This window comes from Euwallacea fornicatus, chromosome 39 (genome assembly GCF_040115645.1).
Source record: "Euwallacea fornicatus isolate EFF26 chromosome 39, ASM4011564v1, whole genome shotgun sequence".
NCBI classification, from domain to species: domain Eukaryota; kingdom Metazoa; phylum Arthropoda; class Insecta; order Coleoptera; family Curculionidae; genus Euwallacea; species Euwallacea fornicatus.
The window spans coordinates 786,740-800,951 of NC_089579.1; the positions used below are offsets into that span (position 1 = coordinate 786,740).

The window sequence follows — 14,212 nt, forward strand, 5'->3', positions numbered from 1 at the left end:
GTGGAGTTCTGAAAATGCCCCAGTAGGAATTTGAAAATACTTGATAAAGTCTCATAAACCTGCAAGTTCGGAAAGATCCATTGGGGGCCATGAAGTTCTGTGCTCGTTCCTGAGATCCATCACCATTTGGGAGGTAAGGATCGAGAAATAGGCCAAAGAACTACGCCAATGATTTAAAATTAGGATGGCGCCGTGAGGGTCGAAAAACCAAAGCAGAGGTCGTCATTTATTGCTCAAAATTATACAAATCGAGAAACGGAGAGGTGAACCTACACCACTGATTTTTACGGATTCTGGAAAAAAATCAACGGTTGAATCAAGGGGTGAAGAATTCAAACGTATTAAAAAATTCCTATCGTGAATGATGTCCTTCATTATACGCGCGTCCATTGATACAAAATTTTTAACAAGTTTTCTGCCAGAAACCGTTATATCCAACGGTTATTAGCCGGATTCAGCGAAGTTGCGCAACTGTCCTGAATTCCGTTGCCAGAATTCAAGCAAAATTTCAGACAGCTGACGTCATTGATTCCAATTCGATCAAATATATTGGAAATTACTGAAAACGGTCATTTTCGCACGTAACAAAATTTCCAAGCGACAACAGTAAAAAATTATACAAAAGGTCTTTTATTCCCCAACTCGGTTAATATGCAAAATGGCACGTGTAGGACGTATAAGCCAGTGACTCAAATTAACCCGATTTAACTCCGACTAATTCTGATCAAACCGGTCTTTGGGTTTTTTCAGCCGGGGCGCCGCTGGTTTCTTCGATGGAGTCTTTCGAACGTACTCCTTTAGGATGTCAGGGTGCTGCGTGATACGCCAATGAGCTAGAAGATTCTGAGGGCTGCAAAGTTGAGTGGGAAGGCAACGGCGCAGTGGGCGCAGTTTTAAGGTAACGACTGGGACTAGAAGGGCCCCTAAATGGGCCAGGTAATTTTGAAAAGTTGCGAGCCGAGGACCGCATGGACTTGTTGTTTGCTGATGTGCTCACATCACTTAAAGCGCCGTCCAGAGGTTCCGAGGTGTTCAAGAGAGGTGCATGAGGAATGTCGCGTGTTTTGAAGAAATTTTGAAGAAATTAAAAAAAAAAAATTATTTTGAAAAAAATTTGATTTTTTTTTTAATTTTGAAAAAAATTTGATTTTTTTTTTTTGAAACAATTTTATTTATTTATTTATTTATTTTTTATTTTTAAAAAACTTTTAAAAATTTTTTTTTTAATTTTTAAAAAATTAAAAAAAAATTAAAACAAAAATTAAACTTAGTCTTGCAGCGGCGCATCGCGTAGTGCGGTCGAGCATAAATTTGTATAGAATTAGGTGTGTCCACGTCTCCAAAAATCCGTGCCTACCTGGCGAAAATGTCAAGGGGAAAAACGGTAGAAGCTGAAGTCGTCCAGTGTACGACAGAAAAAAAAAAATAAGTTTATCACCCACTGCGGCCGGTCGGTTGTCTAGGAAAAGGATATGGCTGTACATAAAATCGATCTTATCGCGATTAATTTATGCGAAAAGTGAAGGTTAAAACTAGAAATTAGCCGATTTAAAAAAAACACGCCGCGTTGCCAAGCTTCGCATTTATCCGCAAATTCGTGGGCGCGTCGACGTTTCGCCTCGCCGTGCGGCTACTTTCGATCCGGGAATCGAGGTTCGGGGGTGCGCTGAGGTTGGCGGGAGTTCAAGTTCGAACTAGAAGTTCGACAAGTTCGAACTCGAAGTTCGAACAGTAGCGACGCACGAAAACGCCCACCATTTTTCGGGTGAAGCCTGGGCTACTTCCATCGGGGACAATTGAGCGCGCGCGGCAACGCCGCGCTATAACTAATACACAAACAGCAACAATCCAAACCGCGTGCTTTACAGATTATCGCCACAAAATATTATTTAATTAAACGTATCGGCATTAATTTGTAAATTAACAACGTTGTAAAAATCAATATGATTCTTTTCTCGTATGCAGGGAGATTTCGGTCTGCGCAGAGGCGCCTTCAGCGTGATTCGCTCCTCCCAAGGGCAGCTAAGACTTAGTCGAGTTTCGCTCGTTTGGGGACTCGTCCGCGTTCCCGGTCGCACGCCTTTGCTCGCTCCAGGGACGAACTCACCACTTCAATCTTTCAGGGAGGGAGTTTGCGCTGCGGACGGACGCAAAAGTCAGTAGCGCACCGTCGCCTCGGGGTGCAGTTACGATTCCCTTCAGGGAGCCGCTCGTTTCCCGGCTCAGTCATCCAGATTTCCTTTCTGCTCGGTCCCGGACGAAGTTCGATAATCGCCCTTAACCCGAGCTAACCTGCGGAACGTTCCTGCAGTGAGTTTTAGCCGGGACGACGATCGGGGAGTACGAAAACTCTCCGATCGTGCCGCGATAAATCGTTTCGAAACGGACAGGTGTGGAAATTTTGCCAAGTCTTTCGCGAAAGGATCGTCGTCGTGGTCGGGGATGACCGTTTATTTATTTAATTAAAAATGCAAAACGTATAAATCTCGGATAATTAGTTGCTTGCACGTATGCATTTGCTTATGCAACCAACGCTCCCGCTTTCCCATAAATCCTCTCGCATTAGTGGGTCTTTTCCTGCGGAATAGTCGATATTACAAGATGAGAGGAATTTGTGCCGGTTTGTTCCCAATAACTCTTACTAATACAGATCACGATTTATCGGCGTTCGGCGCGGACGTGCATTATACAGGGTATTGTTCCCAGTCGTGGCATTTGATTGCCATTCCTTCGCAACACCCACCCATCAGCACCTTGACCTAGCTTAATAAATAATTTAATTTGCCTTCGAACGGTCGGACACGCGTCCGCGGACGTCCTGCGGACACCGTCCCATGTCGCCCCGCGAAACTCATTGGCGTCGACGCATCTCGACTTCTCAATTACCCCCCGCGTCGCGGGGCAGCCTCCCCCTCGCCGGAAAGGCCGGCGCAAAGTTCATTGGCGTAGGTACTCTCTTGCCCGCGGCTTCCTTCGGGAGATCGGCAGTGTCGACGAGCATGTAATGGAGGCTGTCATCCCCGCTGAATAGCGGGGATGACTGTCGGGCGCGTTCGCTCCGGGCAACTTCGATTAGCTCTTTAGCGTAGGGTCGACCCTGCCCATCGCCAATTGACGCTGCCTGGGCGCCGAGGCGCTCAGGGGGGCATCTCGTGCCCCTTCGACGAGTGCTGGTTTAAGGGGGCGATCGGGAAACCAGCTTTGCGCGAGCGGATCGGCCGCCGTCCCCTCGCGTCGGCTCCGTGCAGAGTGTCCCGAGTAAAGCGAGTTCCGTGGCGGTGGCCAAATCCAGGACGCCTCGGGCAACCTTAAGGGCATTATCCTGCCGGTAGTCGGCGGGCAGTTGAGGAAACAGGGAAATTTTCCGTGATTGACTCGTTCTTCGCCAGCGCAGGTCGCGTCGCTTTGCATCAGCTACTTCTGCTCGCATGCTGACAACCCCTGCGCACGATTTTAATTTTTTTTTTAATCCCCTCAAGAACGTCGGGCTGCGCACGGACTTTTCCCAGATTTGAGTCCTCTCGCTCTTCCCTCGCCGTTTCGATGATCACCACGAGAGCTCGGCCCTCGGCGGAAAGGTGGCACCGAGAACGAAATTCCGTCGTGAGTTGAAGACACACATTGTCGCATCATGATCACGATGCTCATCACCGAGCGAGATGTTGGTTTGTTTGTTTAAGGCCCAGTTATCAGTCTTAGACAAGGTTCCCGATAAAGCCAGACACTCGAAAGTGATTTGATAAGAGCGAGTGAGACGGATCGAAATTAATATTATAACAGAAAAGCAAACATTCTAATCTTACTTCGAGTCGGTATTTGGCACCGAGTTTCCGTCGAAAATATGGGTAATTTATAATTTATTAATAGTACCCTGGTGGATCACGCATGGAGTACCACTTTCACGATTTTACCTAAAATAAGAAGTCAACGAAAATGCACGAGAATTTAATCCGGTTTGATGGCGAAGCTGAGGGATATTTCGACTGTCATAGGTACTACCAGCACGCGGCGGTACCTTCTTGTTACTGGGTTTCAGTACGCACCCCCCGTATGAAATTCTCCCACAACAGCGCCAATCCCTGCGACCGAGACCGTTCTAGAGCGCGACAACTGCACAATGCACGAAGTGCCTCAGCTGCCACTCTCTTTACCCCCTAAAAGTTTTGACTTCCCGAGAAACTGAGCTACTCACTGGTAATTTGCGTAGGGGCCGCAATCTTCGTCTGACGCCATCGTTTACTGCCAGTCTACCCCGATGGTACCACAACCCTCACCAACAACACCGCACCATCACTGAAAAATCACCAGAAAGCTTCGGAACTGAACGTGCTTCCGGAACCACCTCGGGGGGGCAATGTCGAATCACCGTTAGAAACAGCCCCTGAATTCAGATCGCGCACTCGTGGTACCACCTGGTACTGAGGGTGTCTCAAGTCCGTCGGAAAACGATCGACGCGATGAACCATACGTGCAATTAGTGAAAAGGTGCGATGACGACGCTGCTCCAGGTACTACTATCGCGGTCTGGTTGGGTACCACCTAGATTCACCTGGGGCTACCTGAGGAGGTGCGCGCGTCGGTCCGGGTACCGCCACTTTTCTGATTTTCTTCGCTTTGGGGACAGGTTAATTTATCGCGCGGGGTTTCGGTTCGGGTGGGAAAATGATGGGTACTATCTGAGTACCAACTCGTCGGCAAATATCTGTCAAAAATAAGAAACCTCTGCGCTGCTCAGGCAAATGTGTGACGATTTAAAAACCACGAAGACCTGCGTGGTCAGTTTTTATCAAAAATTTCTCATTACGTAATTTTTTTTATTTTGGCCCTCTGGGCGATCGCTCTTGCGCAAACGTTTTTGCATACAGGGTGTAGCGAGGACGCTTTTTGCGCAGAAACGCTCATGGACCGGTTGTCGGGTATCGAAACGAATAGGTTTCCGTCGAAGCCCTTGAAGACGGAACGGGGGAAGAAGCATTTGGCCCGCGTGTCACAAGGCCTAAAGTCCAGCAAGGACTCTTTGACCGGCTCTAGAACGCCGCAGAATTGCACAGGGTGGTCGTTTCGGACGGTAGCAGTTATCGGAGGGTACTTCGGCAGAAAGGTGTTAGTATCTGCGCGCCTTTTCACGCCCAGTGCAAGGGCGAAGGAGCCGTGAAGTAAACTTTTTTTTGGACATTTTTGCATCCTTTATTTTTCAATTCACCTCCGTAATTAACGATTCGCTCTGTATATGTAATACGGGACGTTCATACAAAATGGTGGAGCCATTTTTTTTCTTTTTTTTTCTTTTTTTTTTCTTTTTTTTTTTTTTTTTTTTTTTTTTTCAAATTAGTGCTACTTTCTATTTTATTTATTTTCTGTTTCTTTCTACTTATTTATAAGTTCATTGGCGTAAACTTAGCATTTTTCAAGCTTCAAGTATCATGCGGTTTCCTGTACGACAGCGGTACATGGGTATCATCTGCATTCTGTTATTTCCGGCTTTCATTTTTCCCACCGTTTTGAATCAAAAGCCCAATAAATCAGCAGCAAATAACTAATGAAACCAAAGCATGAGCAAATGAAGCCGCTTGGACACGAAACCCGGACTTCGGCGAGAGGTAGAAAGGTCGGTCGACCTAGAAAATTATACGCCAATTAAAAAGAAATCCTCATCTAGATCTAATTGAAGGGAGAGGAGGGTGGAAGGGGGTTTTGCCGGGGTTCAACCTCTCCTTGAACACCATAATTGAGATAAAATTTCCGCACTTCCATGAGAGCTTTTTTTTTTAACTGTGGGATCCTTCTTTTGTTTCGTAGAACGCAAGGTCGTACCGAGACCATCCGCACCATCCGCAGTTTGTCGATTGGATCCCGTCCTGACGTGTGGAAGCGCAAACCGGGTGACGGCGGCCACGTTGCCAGGTTTCCAGCGATTGGTGCCGGCGGTCTCGCGATTGCACTTATATTAAGCATTTTTCTTCATCAGTGTCTAGTAACTGTTCACGTAAAAAGGAAGGAACTCCATTTTAATCCGCAATTAGTTGAAAGTTCACACATATTTAAAAGTTAACTGTTTCGGGTTTTTAATATTGTTGCGATGGAATTAAAAGAAAAATCAGCATCGCCGGGGAACCGGCGAAGGGGGGGAGGGGGGTATGGGGGGGGGGGCGGGAAGGGAGGGGGGAGGGGGGTGGTGAGTGTGCTCGTAAGTTAATAAATAAAAACGACTGCCGATGTTTGGTGTTCAGCTGGCGGTACCGTATTAATTACGTTACCGGTGGGAAAATATCTTTTATCGCACAGCAATAGGTTCATGTATTTATGCGGAAAATGAGGCCAAGATGCGTTGTAAAAACGATCAAACGGAAAAAAAAAAAAAAAAAAAAAAACGAAAAGTGGGTGGTACCCCACGGAACTGTCAGTACTTCTGTGTTGGGTCCGTGGCGTTTCGAGACGACGCCGCTCGCAGTACCGCCGCTATTAAATCGACCTTAAAAGTTGGTCTAAATTACACGGCCGAGGATAACGAACGAACGAGTCTTGGCTCCCAACCCCGCCGACCCCGACTTCCGTTGACCCGTGACGTCACGTCCGGTCCGGGAGTACCACCGGCGGGCCTTTCGTAGTATTGTTTATTCGCTCGCTCGTAAAATGAACTTGCACCAGCAGAGTTAAATTTTCCACGTATTTTTTTTTCGGAGACCGGTACCCTCTGGCAGTGAAAATCGCAAAGTGGTGCGTGTCGCATTAACCGAGTCACGGGACCAATTTTAGACGCCACGTGCCGATTCCTTCAGTGGAACTCGAGAAGAGTACCGTACCCAAAGCGGAATTTTACAATTTCATTTTTAATGAAAATCATAACGCCGTTTTTCCGATGCCACGGTACCATCTTCGAGTGTGGCAAGGCGGCTATTTGATGGTACGTCGTGTGACGCGCCTGAATCGTTAGAAAAAAACTCAGCTGCCCGTTGTCATACCGCAAGCCCGCTTTAAATAAATTCATCTGTTACATGTCAATGTCAATGTCAGATGTCTCGCAGTAAATAACAGATTATCTAATCTACGCCCTACGTTTGCGGCTCGCCGCCTAGTGCGAGGTTTTTCCTTAATTATCGTCCGTTATTATCATCCATTTCCGTTTTCAACGGTTCCCTATTGGCACTTCGAATATAACATAATTTTCGTTTTTTTGCAAAGAACATGATTCCCGTTATTGCAGAGCGGTACTTTATGGTACCTCGGATGTGTTATTATGCAAAACCATATCGACATCTAGAAAAATACGAGAATTCCGCGTCAGAACGGTACGCACCTGCTCGAAACTAACAAAAGACCATCGCGCGTCTAAACCGAAACCAAAAAAAGCGAAGAACGGAAAAAAACAAAAAAACAAAAGAAGGCGATTTTGGCGCGCGCCGGCTATAATCGTATCGGATTTCTTTTGTTTCGGATTTTATCACGGGTCGAGCTACTAGAACTGCTACCGGCGGAGTCCGGGGCTCTCATTCTTACTTCTCAAATGCCGCCTGGATGTTGTGTCTCGGGTACGCCCGTTACCCGGTTGTAAGGTATCAAATTATACTGCGTGGCATAGAAGTGAAAACACCCCGTACAAATGGTTTTATTTAAATAATTTTCGGTGTGCACGTTTCTCGTCTAAAACACAAGATATTTCATTAAAAAATCGAACGAATTTCATTAAAAAATCGAGCAAATTTCATTAAAAAATCGAACGAATTTCATTAAAAAATCGAACAAATTTCATTAAAAAATCGAACGAATTTCATTAAAAAATCGAACAAATTTCATTAAAAAATCGAACGAATTTCATTAAAAAATCGAACGAATTTCATTAAAAAATCGAACAAATTTCATTAAAAAATCGAACGAATTTCATTAAAAAATCGAACGAATTTCATTTAAAAATCGAGCAAATTTCATTACAAAATCGAACAAATTTCATTAAAAAATCGAACAAATTTCATTAAAAAAAAAAATAATATTTTGCGGGCCCCCCGCGGTGTCTCATACACTAGTGTGCACACCTAGGCACGGATCTAACGGATGGGTTGATGTCCTCTTGGGGGATCTCATTCTAGACTAACTAGACAGCGTGACATACTGCTGCTGGTGTTTGTGGGGGATGGGGAAATTATGCAACCTTCGACCTGCAATGCCTCATACATGTTCAATCGGTGAGGGGTCCACAGCTCGTTGCGGCCAAGGTAGCAAATTAATGGTATTTGGTTGAAAGGAGTTCATAGTCACTCTGGCCACACGTGGTCGTGTATCGTCTTGCTAGAAAACTGGATCAACAGGAGTTGCCAGATAAGGCACGAGATGAGGTTCCAATCTTCTCGGGTGTTTCCTTGGACCATCATACTGCCTCTGATGGAACGTAAAGGCGACCCGCTACCACGTGCAGTAGCACCCCAAATCGTGACCCCAACAGTCCTTAGTATTGTAAAGTAAGGGTCCCGTCTCTTTCTTACTCTTGCCCGATCATCGTGCGTACTCAAACAGGGTCTGGATTCGTTGCTACACACGATATTACCCCATTCCAAATTGGGGCGTATCCGCTTTCAGCGCTACTGCAGTCGATTTTGACGGTGGTAGTACCAGATGGGGATGATAGGAAATCGATCCAAAACTTCTTATCCGGCGATAAATGGTTCGAACCCTGACGGGTCTTCCACACTCAGCAAACCACTGATCCGCCAGCGTCCTCGACGAGGCGAACCCCTCCCTTAGGGCCATGATTCGAAGGCGGCGATCTTGGCGGGCTTCAGGATCTTCCAGTTCCTCCCTTTTGCCCGTTCGCTCTTCGTGGGACCATGTGTGACAACATATCACTATAGCGTTCACACTGCGGTTTAACACTATTCGATATCCATGAAACTCGCTCAAATGACGAAAGTTTCGCTGCGTTCTGGGTCTGGGTGTATTTGGTCGATCTAAGGGCACTTTCTAAGCACGCCAAACGCCAAGGAGTGATATTTGAATTAGAAGAATTTACGGGGTGTTCTCCTCTCCGTGCCGCGCAGCACGTTCTGATTATCGGCACGCAGCTTGTGATGCATTTTTGCGCTCCAGCCCTATCGTAGCACTGTTACAGGCGCAGGTTACTGGGGCCGGGGGGGACCGGCAACAGAGAAAGTTAAAAAAAAAAGTTTTACTCACGTCCGCCTTGCTGATAAGGAAAATATTGATTTTTTTTTCTATCAGCGGACCCTCAGAGGAAAAAAAATGTCGAACGGTGCTTATTTACATCTGAAAAAAACCGAAGTCGCTTCCTGCAGCGTTTGAATTGGCGGTCAGACGCACTTTTCGCGCTGCCATTTGACCGTTTCGGTGGAAAGACGTACCGCACCGTTCGGCCCACGAAGGGGCGCCACCCAAATCGAAAAGTCGATTGGGGTCAAATCGGGAGGGCTGTGCGGCCAATCGAAAACGATGAATTTATCTTTCCGGATTGGAAAGCCCGACCGATGTGTAAAATAGAAACGACAGTTTGGAAGCGTCCGAGGCGAACGGCCAAGCCGCTCGAGAAAAAAGTTTGGCAGTGGGCTAATGTGCGACGGTTTTTATGCAGTAGAAGTAGCTCCGAGCCCTCGAAAAATATTATATAAATTTTGATAGTCACTGAATCAGCCGTGGAACAAACAAACAAACAAACAAACAAATAAATAAAAAAATAAAAAAATAAAAAAATAAAAAAATAAAAAAATAAAAAAATAAAAAATAAAAAAATAAAAAAATAAAAAAATAAAAAAAAAATTAAAAAAAATTATTTTTAAACCTTCCATTCGGCTAAAAAAAATTACTTTTGGTGTCGTTTTAAAAAGTAATTTGGGGGCTCCATTAACACAGATCGAGTTATAAGTCACCGTTTGGTAAATTTGGAAGGCCCGAGAATCGACGAAAACTGTGTCGATCACCACAGTTATGTACATATGATTCAATTGTGTTCGAATAATTTGCACATTCTGCGGTGGCTGTTCCATTGTTACGTTTATGAATTTTATGATCGACCCAATTCTTCTTTTGCGTACCCACTTAATACTTGCGTCCTGTCCTGTTCCGCTTTACGGTTTCCGTAAAGATCTTTATCGCGTCCATTATTCTACATGTAGGATACGTATACACATCCACCTGAAATTTGCATTTTATGACGTGGCACCGAGTGGTTTTCGTTGCTTTCACCTCTATTTCGTTCCATTGATCCCTTTAACGCACAGACCAGGTTGTGAGGAAATGGAACGCGTCGGAATAAAAAAAAATGGCGCGCGCGCGCTGCCCCAACCTCCATCTTGTTTTGTCCGTTTTCCGGGGCGCACGCGAAACGCGGAAAAGTTTTGCGCGCGCCTGGGAAAACTCGGAGGGACCGACTTCCTCTAACTTCTGCACTTCAGCATCGGTTTCTTGGATCGTCTGCTTCGTTCTGCGCCCGTCGCAGTGCCGTGCGACCTGGAGCGGTCACTCGCGACTGGTGCCAGGCCGCAAATGGCGGATTGGCTGGAAAGTTCCCATCTTCCAGCTTTATTTGTTTCACATTCTTAGCGCATCCTGCGCGAACGTGAGCAGTTTCCCTGCCTGCGGATTTTTCTGTAGATTTCCCCGGTCGGGCTGCAGGCGGCGCGAAATGCACGAACTTCTGTTTGGAAAGCAAGAAACCGCGTTTTCATGGGAAAATCATTTTCTTTCGTACGCGTTCCGGCGAATTGCGCTCGGATGATCGTCAGTCCAGTGACTTTGGCGCAATTAGTCAATAAAAAGTGACAAAACGCTCACCGTCTCGGTTTCACTTTCCCTCAAGGGTGACGGTGCTCCTCTTCTTCATTTCCGCCATCACCAAGTTACGAAATCCACCGGCATCGTTTCGAGGCGCTTTCCAATTAATTTTTACATAATCTGGTTACTTATTTCAGCCAAAAGCTCATTTGAATCGGGGGGCCGTCGTCGAAGTCGCGGAGCCTCAGGGCACGTAGGAAATTGATGAATTCGTGGAGGTTTCCACGGGGCCGTGTGCCTTTAAGTCGCAGGAACTCGCGTTCATGTTCCTACTGTCGTCTTTAGTCCGGGTTTTTTAAATACACGGACGACCCGGGACTCAGTGTTCATGGGCCCCCCCGGTGTAGGGGCGCAAGTAAATTGTGCACTTGATTTCCCAACGATAACGAAATTAAAAACTACGATTCCATAAGTCGGAGCCAAATTCAGGATTCTGCGCGGGTCCCAGTTTCTCCACTACTGCGCACGCTCTTTAACTCGTCAAGACACGTGGGACTTAAGTTTCCCTTGCTCAGTCGAGTTTGCTCGGTGCAGAAACGCGCGCCGATAATTCAAGTAGGGACCGCGCACAGGGTGCCAAAATCTGTACGAAATGGCGAGTTTCGAGGTGGGGCCCGCAACGCATATCCTGCAAAATGCGTTCCTGTTTCGGTCCCCGGAACCATCCAAAATGAGACGTTCAGATCAGCACCGAAACGTCTAATGGTCATCGCAAGTGACTCAATCAACCGCAAATTAGGGAGGCCCAAAACGAGGCCGCAACCAAAAACGATATTTGACGTAAACGATCGGCGCGTCAATGTGGGGCCCCACCCTGCGTCGTTAATACCCAGGTCCGGTTCGAGGGGGCTTCATTGATATGCGGGCCGCGGAGCGGCGGCGGGCCCAGCTCGTGCTTTTTCAAAATTAACGTGTATATGGGGGCCACACCTTGGGTCATCACCGTTCGAACGTCTTAGAAGCGCATTGTCTCGGATGGGGTTGCGTTGAAAAGCTCCTCGAGGAGGTCGACACATGTTGGGCAATTTCCCCAACGAATTCGATGGCATTTTGGTTCGTGGCGTTTTCGCATTAGAATTCGATTTCGAAATTTTCGCATTTTCGGCTTTTTGCTCTTCGCCCTGCCGCCGTCCCATCCCACATGGGTTTCGTGGGTTTTCTGCTCGTGGCGCAGGAAAAGAGAGAGAATCTAAGTAGGTAAATTCGTTGCAATAAGCGGAGATAATTATTCGGAGCCCGCGATGAAATCTCGTGAGAAACGGAAGTGACGCCGCTCCGGTCGAGGGTCTTAACCCCGACTGGACACCACTGGTGCGGAAACGCTCAAACCCGGCACCGTCTTCACTGCTTATTTTCACGTGTACGTTGGTCGCTTTAAGCACCTGTAGTGGGTGCGAGTTGGCTCGAAGAGGCCCAACCTGAACTAACCCGAAAAAGGTTGGTTGCATTAGTGGATTTTTAATAAATTTGTCAAAAAAGCACGAAGCGACTCGAGCATCGGCGTCGCTCAGGTAAACGGCAGCGCAGTCCCTCGTCCGATAGGAAAATTAATTAGAGATCGGCTTTCCGGTTAGAATCCATCGATCTCCGTCGCTCCCACGGGGCGCAGCCCCATCGCTCACCCGTCGGGGGGCCAACGACACACTTGTCCGCGTCTTATCTGTCAATCGTCAAAACGACTCGCATCCACCGGTAATTGAGCTCATTTTTTCTCGTCGATGTCCGGAGACGAGGGTGAAACGTTTATTTAGGAAAATCTTCCATGGTGTGTGACGAAGAATTAGTATCTTTTACCTAGAAACGAAAAGAGCGTGTCCTCGGAACGGTGTCACTTTTCGCGGTTGTAGTTTTGAAATTCCGCGATTTTCGGGATTAAGTGGCGTACCGAGGACGCGACTTTCGATTGTTTCGGAGGTTGTTACGGCGCAGCCAATGGGAGGTTAATGGGGCGAGGAAAAACGCTCCTCGATGCGACTCTCGACCGTTTTCACTTAAAAGAGAAAAATCCCGTCTCCGTTAACTCAAATCAACCCCCCTCACCCCTCACCCCATCCCCCGGGCTCGTAGTTAACATCGTACATGATACGTAATTTAACACTTAAGAAAGATAAACGGTGAGAGCTAACACAAAACATGGCGGTCAATTTTGACGTCACTAAACATAGGTAGTTTTCAATATGACATCTTGATGACGCGCGTTACTTCGGCGAAACGACAACGAGCCATGCGCCTACTTATTGGTAGAGATGCGGAATTATCGACAGATAGCGTCTAGTTAGGGGACAACAGCTCTGTCAACAACGTCTAATTAGCAAGTCGGGTTGGTGCTCTTCGGGCTGAGGCTTAACCAAGAGTCGAAGTAACAACGTATACAGGCTAAATTGGCAGTGTGCGGTTAATTTTAACTGCCTGCGAATTTCCATGGAAACGTCGGTGACGTTGTTATTGATCGTCTCCATGGCAACGGGCTTGATGTTCAGCTCGCAGCGCACGAATGTTTTGTCCCGGGGCGAAAACATTTTAACGTTATTTTATTTTCTCTTAATCAGCCATTTTTCTAATTGTTTTCAAATGGAGCAGCTTTGGAAAGTTGACTTTGTTATGGTGTTAAAATAAATTTTGCCGTTTTTCGAAAGTACCTTAAGAATCGCTTGTTCTCCAAACTTGTCAAATTTCGAAAATTCTATCGAATACTAAAAGTTCTACGGAGTTTAAAAAATTATGTCAACTTGTCAAGAATTTGACAATTAATGAAATTTTGACAATTATTGAAGTTTTGACAATTATTGAAGTTTTGACAATTATTGAAATTTTGACAATTATTGATATTTGACAATCTTTAAGCTTGAACTTTTGAAGTTTTCGACTTTTTCAAAACGTTTATATTTTTTGAAAGTTCTGTTAATGTACATCTGAAAATTTACGATTTCAGGAAAGCTCGGGGGCCGTTCTTCGAATATTAGGTGACTGCAGGTAAGCTCAGATTGATTTTCAAACAGCTTCAAATGAAGGTTGTTCGCACGGCATTTTTAAGGCTGCAAGATGCCAATGGAACGGGTCAATAGGGTTCAAGTCTGTTCGTCAAAGCGATGCGCGACAAGACAAAAATTTTAAGATTTTCCAAAAAATACCCAAATTCGAGGGAGAGGCGTCTGATTTCTGCCACTTTAAAAATTGTAATTTCAACTCGCAAATTCGTGGGTGAAATAAACTAACTAACTGAGGCACGTCCTGGACACTCTCCAATGATTCGTCAAATGACTGATCTACGTTAAGCTTTTTAATGATAAATTTATAGGTTTGGGGTCATTGGAGAAAGCAAAAGATTCTGAGGAGATGCAAACAAAACGAAAAAAAAAGGGGGGGAAATCTCCTATCTTTACAGGTCTCTGCGAATCATTTCTGGTTTACCAATGTTGCAAAGTCAATTCGAATT

At 46.0% G+C, this 14,212-nt stretch overlaps 1 protein-coding gene and 1 long non-coding RNA gene across 3 annotated transcripts in view; one reads left to right on the forward strand and one right to left on the reverse strand.

The window, feature by feature from the left end:
• Positions 1-4,527, reverse strand: part of Sox15 (Sox box protein 15) — a 37,754-nt gene extending 33,227 nt beyond the window's left edge. For both annotated transcript variants that reach the window (XM_066301379.1, XM_066301381.1), the window contains exon 1: positions 4,193-4,527. In XM_066301379.1, coding sequence (XP_066157476.1) covers positions 4,193-4,233 — 41 coding nt within the window. In that variant the 5' untranslated portion in view covers positions 4,234-4,527. The remainder of the gene's footprint in view (positions 1-4,192) is intronic.
• LOC136349692 (uncharacterized) lies at positions 773-13,835 on the forward strand. The gene is made up of 3 exons (XR_010733867.1): positions 773-898; positions 13,709-13,749; positions 13,811-13,835. It is a non-coding gene; the product is annotated as an uncharacterized lncRNA (long non-coding RNA).
• The last annotated feature ends 377 nt before the right edge of the window (positions 13,836-14,212 follow it).